The sequence below is a fragment of the Elephas maximus genome, chromosome 10 (genome assembly GCF_024166365.1).
Source record: "Elephas maximus indicus isolate mEleMax1 chromosome 10, mEleMax1 primary haplotype, whole genome shotgun sequence".
Classification (NCBI taxonomy): domain Eukaryota; kingdom Metazoa; phylum Chordata; class Mammalia; order Proboscidea; family Elephantidae; genus Elephas; species Elephas maximus.
In genome coordinates this window covers 90,250,162-90,259,001 of record NC_064828.1, presented here as the reverse complement: position 1 = coordinate 90,259,001, position 8,840 = coordinate 90,250,162, and the positions used below count along the sequence as shown (strand labels likewise).

General features: G+C 45.6%; 1 protein-coding gene across 1 annotated transcript; it reads right to left on the bottom strand.

The window, feature by feature from the left end:
• Positions 1 to 363: 363 nt before the first annotated feature.
• Positions 364 to 8,699, bottom strand: AHSA1 (activator of HSP90 ATPase activity 1). Its single transcript, XM_049898686.1, has 9 exons — positions 8,464 to 8,699; positions 6,936 to 7,126; positions 5,284 to 5,366; positions 4,764 to 4,881; positions 3,222 to 3,310; positions 2,288 to 2,419; positions 1,508 to 1,609; positions 978 to 1,029; positions 364 to 776 (listed from the first exon to the last, which is right to left on the bottom strand). Exons 1-9 carry the CDS (start codon positions 8,541 to 8,543, stop codon positions 604 to 606), a joined length of 1,020 nt encoding a protein of 339 aa, XP_049754643.1. The 5' UTR covers positions 8,544 to 8,699; the 3' UTR covers positions 364 to 603.
• Positions 8,700 to 8,840: the final 141 nt, after the last annotated feature.

Genomic DNA, 8,840 nt, shown 5'->3' with positions numbered 1-8,840 from the left:
ATCTGTGTCCCTGACAGGGATGGATTACCCAGTAAGCAAGGTACGCACCGGCTGACCTGTGCGTGCTTACTAATCTGTGGTGAAAAATGTGCAATTGCTCATTACAGATTAAGTATGTACAAGTCAGCCCGTACGTACCTTGCTTATCGGTTAATCTGACCCTGGGAACAGAAGCTTTTTCCCAGCCTGCATTATGAAAGGAGACTGCCTGAGGAACTCCTGGGAGTGAGAAACAAGTTCTCTCCTCATGCCACTAATTACTTCCAGTTACTGAGAATGGAGACGACGTCTTCCAACCCCTCTTATTTTTGTTTTTAGTTAAAAATCTTCATGAGAACGCTAATACCAGCCACCCACATCAGTAGCGTCCAGATATGCATGTTTTTTAAATTAGGTTTATTTAGCATATGTACACATAAAAGAGAAATCACCCTCTGATCCCACCCGGCAGAAAACATGCACAAACCCAAGGTATATGTGGAAGGGAGGGGCCCCGGCCCCAAGTTAGTGGTTGGGATGGTGCGATCCTGGGAGCCACAAGCCCCAGTCAGGAGAGGGCTGGACTGAAGTATCAGGCAGGCTATGGCCTCCCAGCTGCTGACCCTAAAATAAGCGTGCACCATAGCCAAAGGTCTGTTTGATGCCCTCAAAATAGTACCGCTGCCAGCCCTGCCGTGTCCGCTCTTCCTCAGGGGCAGGGATACCACGCCCTTCCATGTGCAGCTCAGTCTCTCCACTTTTGTCAGTGAAAGTCAGGGTGATGGTGGCAAAGTGCCCTGGAGAAAGCCAGAAGGGAAGGAGGTTTCAGATGTAGCCTCGGGCCTAGAACCTCTTATGTATCTCATCCTAACTCCCACCTTCTCAGCCCAGTAATTCCACCTGCCTCTCGTGGGCCAAGGGTTTCCATGTGGGTTTACAACTAAGGGGAAAAGAACAAGTTTTGGGGGTAATGGCAATAAACAAATATGCTTACTTACCCTCTGGCCAAGATTTAAACCTCCACTTCATCACAATATGTTTCTCTGGGACCTAAAGTAATCAAAAAGTCAGCCTATACTACAGACTACAATGTACCCAATCCTGGCTGGGATTAGCCATCTGCCTTTCTTACTGAGTCTAGCATCTATGCAATTACATTGCACTGATCAAGAAAAGGACTACAGGGTTGGTGGCTTCTGGGCAGGTATTAGTGACCAGTCAACTGTGCCCAGGTAAAATTTTGGTGCCACAAATGAAAAGCCATAAACCACCAATATACATATACAACCTCTTTTCCAAGTTTGATTTCTCCAAGAAGAACTAATTTTATACAACTAAGGAAACAATTCTAGGAAGGCAAGAGAATTCAAGTCACAGCATTCTCTTGGGAAACAACAAACAAACATGATTTTATTGACCAAAAAGACTGAAGCTTTAAATTTTATCTACAGACCCTAGTAAAGGAGAAACACCACTCTTCTGACTAGGTAGAGCCTACAACCTGGGCCTGGGGCCATCAGTTACTCACCAGATCAGTGAATTCCCCAGAGACATTGCCATCTACCATGTGAAACTTCCCACCTCTATCTGCTTCTAACATTGCAGGAGCATGGGTAAAGGCCTGAACCAGCTGTAGGGAAAAAAAAAACACGGAAGCAGGGAGATGATTAAAGAGCTGGAATCATGGCGAGGTCTCTGTATTTCTGATTTCGTTCCAGCCCGTCCTTGCCTCAGGCATTACTGAGTGGGGCAGATATCTGGATGCTGTGAAGGCTAAGCGCTGTGTCTTCATCTCCTAGGGACCTCAACTCTGGAAATGACTTCCTTCACGGCTACCATCCAGTTTTACCCTTGGCCATGGCCTCTCCCTCTGCATGGTTCTCAGGAGGACCCAGGGGCAAGTGTCAGCTGAAGCCTGCATGCCAACCACTCACATTTCCCAAGATGCTACTCTGCCCAATAACAGGTTCAAGGAGTCTCCCTCTCTTTAATTCCACGACAATCCAGGCTTTAACTACAGCAATTCTTTTTGAAACCATGGTGCCATTACTTTGGACCCATTCACTTTTCTAACAACAATGACTCAGTGGTTCCCACTTAAATAAGCCAGAACTAGTACAGAAAAGAAAGAAAGAGAGGGCAAACCCACTATGACCAAGCGTGCTGTTCCTCTAACTGTGCCTAGAGCAGGACAGCCTGCTGGGTTCAGTCATCAGTGCCTCCTCTGCGTGCTCAGAAGACATGCCCATAACCCAAGTCACCCAGAATGGCAAATAGCATGAAACTCCAAGGACAAGATTACACTTACCTCCTGGGTGGTAAACACTCTATAGAGCTCCTCTGGTGATGTCAGGAAGGTCTCTTTAAGGGTGATCTTACAGGTGGGGATTCTGACACCAACAGATCTGGCCTGGGTTTTCGAAGGAGCAGACTTACTAGCCTGTGGAGGTAGCAATGACAACTCAGTTAAGAGTGATGGTAATATCAATACAGCCCATCAGCATGGCTTCAGGAACTGACCTACCATTCATTTTCACAAATGTTTCCACTTCCAAGGCTAGTTATTCTGGGGGTTGGGGAGAAACTTTGTGTAGTATTTTCAGTCATGAGGGTAACCTTTCCAGAAGCATCCCAATTCCCACTGAAAACAATCACTCTAGGAGAAGGGAAACTCTGATACTCATTTGAAAATCCATCAGCCAAAGACCTGCAAAATCTTTAGGCACTTCTGAAGAGTTCTGATTCTCAAACGGAATTTCTATTCTTAAGTGTCTGGAAGCACTTTCCCCCCACGTCCAGAATATCCTTCACTGTGCTGACAGAAGGACAACAGTCTCAAAACCAAGCGCGGGGCCCCAACCACACAAGTTCCATTCCCAGATAAAACATCTGCTCACCCTGTCACATATGGGGTGAGATCTATCAATTTCCTGATTGATGAAGTCAGTGATCTTATCCTTGATACTTTGATGAGAATTCTAATACCAAAGTTATCAAAGACGGATACCTGAGTTAGAAATAATACTGGAAAGACTTATACAGGTGAAGACCACCCTGTATGCATAACCTCCTACTTGGCGTTAAATGCAATTAACAGCCCGATCCTTAAGTCCCTGATGGCTTCTGTTTGTTCTAGTGATTCATTACAAGCGAATAAAAACTAGTGTAAGATGGGCAGACAACTAGATATTGGGAACTCTTTCCAGACAGCCTCCTGCCCCACCACATGGGAACACCATTACCTTCCACTCCTCAGCTTTCGGTGCTGGTTGCCTGGTTGAATCTACAGACTCTCCATTCACTGTAGGCAAGATCATGCCCTGCGTGAACTCTGAAAAAATAAATTCCCAAATCTTGGAGTTTATTTCTCAGAAGCTGATATTTTAAGCTTCATCACAGCCTGACAAACACAAGCCATCTTAACCCAGAAAAAATGAACGACCAGGGAAAGGAGATTCTATTTATTTTACATCTTTACCTTTGGTCTATGCCAGACAGGTCTCTGACCATATACTACTGAATGCACAGGAAAACCTGTGAAAGCTGGAACCTGTCAGAGAAGGGAAGGAAAGCGCAAGTATTTTCCACTAACACAAGGAACAGAAAAGTGGTAAGACTACACCCTGTCAAAGGCAGAAAACTTCTGAGACCCAGAAAAGCAAGGCAATCCCGGCAAGTTTCGGCTCTCACAGGTTTCACTGTACTGTGTCCACTGGGAATGCTTTAAATAGTTTAAGCCCCAACTGGAGGCATCACAGCTCATTATAATGTATGCAAGATCTCCTATGGAAGGTGGCTGGTGAAGGAAGTGGCACTTCAATGACTTTAAGAGTGGGGATTCTACCCACCACCTATGGGTGTGTTTGGTCTCTTTCCTCCACTCTGCAGCACTTCTGTAGAACAACCACAGCTAGAGACGACACCAGAGCACTAGTTCCCTCCAAAAAGATATCATTCCTTTTGATGGTCACTATACCAACTCCGATTTAAAGATCAGATTAACACGCAGAACTGGAATCCCGGGGACGGCTGAGCTGACTACTGTTCTAGCAGCCTGAATACCCCTGGAGAATACTTCTTAAATATAGTTCAGGACTATACTCAAGTAATGAGTCCAGATATGCCAAGTCTCTCGATCAGCACTGTCCGGTAAAAGTATAATGTAAACCTCAAATACAATTTTAAAATATCTAGTAACCACATTGAAAGGAAAAAAAATAATGAAGTTAATTTCAATAGTATAAACATATTTAACCCAATGTCTAAAACATTACTTTAACATAACCATATTTTAAAAATAAAGGTATTTTACTTTTTTGCTAGCGTAATTTTTTTTTTTCTCACCACTGCTAACTCCCTGAAACCAGTTCTACTGAACAGAATTCTGCTCCATAAGGTTTTCAATGGCCAACATTTTGGAAGATCACCAAGCTTTTCTTCAAGCCACCTTGGGGATGAACTCAAACTTCCAACCTTTCTGTGTAAACTGTTTGTACCACACAGGAGGGACTCCTACTCCTACGTTCTTTTTTTGGCTACTATCCACTCTGTGTTTTATACTCACTGTACATCTCAGTCTGGACCAGCCACATTTCAAGTGCTCAAGAGCCAACGTATCAGACCACATGGGTCTAAATCCTTCCCTCACTCAGAGCTTACAGGCTGGATCCCCCTCCCCCAAAACCTTTCCTCATTTGCCAGAGAAAGGACTGCCAGCCCCTTAATCAGAATCTCAGAGGTGGAAAGCTATCTCCTGAAGGCATATGTAACTACTCAAGGGATACCTGTTTTGAGGGTGCTGATGTAAATTTCCACTGCTTCTCTTAGAAGTTTCACCCCTTCTGCCTTCATTAAGGCCACGAGATTTGTGTCAGGCTCATCTTTGGCAAGACTCACATTAATCTGAGTGAAAGATCAGAAGTAGGTGGTAAATAACTTGAGGGGCACCCACACTGTGGAATGTGCATGCTGAGGCATCAGGTAACTGCTGACATTTCCAAAGGAAATGCATGAAGGTCAGGGTACTCGTACAATCCCCGCTAGTATTCCTTCACAAGTCCTCTATGCCAAGACAAGGGCAGCTAATGTTGGAACACCCTACGAGCTAAAGCAAGTACTAATTAAAGAAGCCCAAGTTGCTGTGGAAGCTCCTAATGGCACCATATACCTAGAAAACCATCTGCAGACTGGGGTTCTGAAGGCTTGGACCAAGCCTGGGCTAGTAATCTGGAATGACAGCTCATTTTTCTCATCTGAGAATAAGAGGATGTAGAAGACTCAGGAGAGGAGTTAGGAAGCACCAACCTCCACTTCATCCACACTGTTTTCATCAGACAAATTGGGGATCTCAACATGTCCCTTGTACTGCACTCCTGACTTAGAGGTACCTGTCAAAAACAACACGATGTCATTTAGTCTCCTCCTTTGCAGGAAGCATCTTCTGCTCTGGAATCCTAACTACAACTTCTTGCGGAGTTGAACTGACCCTCTTTAATCTGAGAGAATGCCACAGGCCAGATCTAGCCAACCCCTTCCTCCTCAGAAGAAATGTCTTTTACTCACCAGACTACTTGAGACCTATGGTGTGGGACTGACATCTGCATGGATTTGATACTAGCAAGAATTCTGCCCGGGGGGTGGCAGGGGGGGACCTGGGTCAATAGCCAATACAGTCAGTTCTGCTGTAATACTTGTTTTAAAATGTGAATTTGTTCCAGTGAAGCTGATACATTAGAGAACAACGTGATCATAAGGCAAATTTCAGGGTGCTTATAAGTAATTTCACCTGTGAGAAAACTAGGTGAACAAAGAAAACTGCACCCAGCTGAACCGAGCTGTCTAGGATAAGGAAAACACACACCTCTCAAACATTTATCTACTAGATAGATCAGTTCATGTGTGTTATGAGCCATACACCCACCCCCACCTGGTGTTATAACTCCCCTTCCAATTTCTGATCATCTTCCTTCCATCATTTCACAGTAACTCACAAGCTGCAACTCTTCCAATGCCCACCGTCACCAGTTATCTTCAGGTCTTTTTCAAGTTAAAGTGCCCTATTTACTGTAGCATCTATGTATTTTTTACCATTTAACACGTGGAAAACTGCAACTATTTTCATTACGTTCCTATCTTTTTTAAACATGAATCGTTCATCAACAAGATATTGATTCACTTCCACTTCTCTAGGTCTCAGCTTCTCAATCTATAAAAAAGGACGGGACAAGATGATACCTAAGGTTCTCTCCAGGCTACTATGCATAAGGGGTACTTTAAAAAAAAAGAAACAAATCTACTTTTCTTAAGGGGAAATGGGCGGACAGGTTTACGTATTTATCTTTTTCCTCTTTACACCATTCACTTGGAAAATGTTTACAGAAGCAAAAACATCTCATGCCCTGCCCCATATAGACAGTAGCCATAGCGTCTTTTAAAATTCAGTCTCACAGCTGGCAGGACCATCCAAGGGGGCACAAGCATGGTCCCAGTTCTTTCCTAATGGAAAGGACACTCAACTGGAGAACAGAACAGCTGAAATTATAGCCACGATTGTCATTAGCACAGTGGTCGGACCTGTCAGATCCACACTGGAGAGAGTAAGAAAAGATCAAGACCAGAAATATCCCCGCTCTCCTTTTAAATCATCCAAGACAGATAAGCTAGTCCGAGGAAACGTCAGATCACTTAATACATCCCAACACAGATCAAGGCCCAAAGATGCAGCGGCTCAGCCCCTTCACTGTGGGGCTTGCGAGACCCAGAGAAGAAACCCATTTAGTGTTCACAGTGGCACAAAAGAAATTTCAACACCCAATACTGCTTTACGTAGGCCTCCGAAGCAGCACTGTTTGTCTTCTCCTTTGAAGAGTTCATAACGCTTTAAAAACTGTTCTCCCTGGCTCCTGGGCAGCCAAAATGCAGATAACCCCTTCCCTGACAGCCCAGCATGGACTTACCTGTCCAGTTCAGTTTGATGCTCCATTCATAAAAGAAGATAAGCTTGCCTTTGCGATTGTTAATGGATGCCTCTCCATCAAGCTTACTCACTTCTGTCACTTCACACTTGCCTTCCTCATTTTGCACCCGCACTGCCAAGAAGAGCGTTTTCAGTTTATCTGTGGACCAATTTGAAGCATCTCTCTCCGTCCTGCAAAACAGAAACACAGCTATGGCTCAGGAGCCAAATGGAGGATACACTGCTTGCTCTACGGAAGCAACTGCAAGGCTAAAGGAGGCCTAATAGTTTGAAAAGAACATGAAAAGCCTTAGTCCACTCCAGTATACCTGCAGACATGTTATTTCCTTTAGGTTAGGAAGGAAAACAGGAGTGACATAGTAAGCCAACCAGGATAACTGCTGGGCAAAATCGTGCAAACTAAATGGAAAATTAAGTTTTTCTTTCTCAGCCTGATGGTGTTTGGGTCATTATTTTCCATTTTAATATGGTGCACCTGTTTGACCAAGTGGAAAACTGCACATTTTACTGAGGTCAGACCACAGGCTATGGCTGTAAAATGCAGTACTTAGTTAAAGGTCCAATAAAGAATAAACCAATAACCTTGACCTCATTAACACAGTGTTCTAACCAGTCAAATTCGAACTGTTCTATAAACACCCTACACATTCTGTGCTATCTAGATGACCATGCAAACAATGCAAGTTCAGGTCTTCAAAACAAACAACATAAACAAAATTTGCATAGAAAGAGAGCAGGCAGGCTGAGATATAAAGAAAAAAATCACTATGTGCCTTCCAACTTACAAACTAGAAGAGACAACATCATGTACACAAAGAGCTGCAGCAAAATAAAAGACAAATACTACAACACAAACAAAGTTCAGTGGAGTTTAACAAGGAAACATTCATTCTGGAAGACTTCATGACAGATGGAAGGCTTAAAGAACGGTGAGGTTACAAAACCACTATTGCCCGGCAACAAGAGGCAGTCCCTCAAGTTACAACACAATCCATTTAACAGTTCCGGGTAAGAGGCCGCAGCGGCTTCAGCATCACTGAGCTTGAAGAGTACGTTCCAAACCTTAGCCCACAGGACTGAAGCGTTAACTTAATTTTGCACTTAAGCAATAAGATGGGAATTCCAGCCTCCCCGGTCCAGAGTCTTACACAGCAATCTCCCAACACAATCCAAGGTGGTACTTCTTTGGGTCTCACTGACTCCTCCGGCCACGTGCGGGACGAACCTCTCGGCTCCGGACGGATGCAGCAGCTACAGGGTTACGTTCTCGCCTGTCTGAATCCCCCTCCTCTGCGGCGCAGTCCTTCATGTCGCCCCACCCCCATACACTGAGACAGAGGTCCAGGCGGCGGAGGGGCTTGGGGTTACGGACCCCTGTCCTAGGAAGGACCCGCTACACGTCCAGGCAGGGCTGCCTCTGCCCCAGCTCTGTCCAAGCCGAGGTTCCAGGTACCCCGCAAACCCGGCCCGACCACAACGCTCCCGCGGCCTGCCTCGCTGGCCCTCACCAATGCCAGTTGTTGACGTTGGTGGCGTCCGCCCGCTCCTCCACGATCCAGCGCGGGTCGCCCTCACCCCACTTGGCCATCGGCTCTCCAATCACGCTGCCACCGGCTCCCAACCAGCCACAGCCACAGCCACCTCTTCAGGACCGCCCGGTCCCAGCCGCCCGGCAGCGCCTAGAAACTGCTAGAAGCGGCCGCAGAACCTCCTGGCTTGCTTTTCCCTCCACCCCTTACCCCTCCCCGTCTTACTTCCGGCTCCTCCCCACTCCCACCGGCTACTTCCGTTCCAACTCGCCGGCCTGTAGGTTCCGCTTGTTCTAGGGTTCCTTCAAGTCCCTCAGGTTGTGCCCAGAGAGGCCCAAAATCTAAGTCCTCACATG

Excerpts from the sequence above, each read along its gene's own strand:
- AHSA1 (XM_049898686.1), bottom strand. The coding sequence starts at position 8,543 with ATGGCCAAGTGGGGTGAGGGCGACCCGCGCTGGATCGTGGAGGAGCGG. Across the intron at positions 2,420-3,221 it reads CGAAAGCTGAGGAGTGGAAG|GCTAGTAAGTCTGCTCCTTC; the intron begins GTAATGGTGTTC and ends CTACCTCCACAG. Across the intron at positions 1,610-2,287 it reads GAGTGTTTACCACCCAGGAG|CTGGTTCAGGCCTTTACCCA; the intron begins GTAAGTGTAATC and ends TTTTCCCTACAG.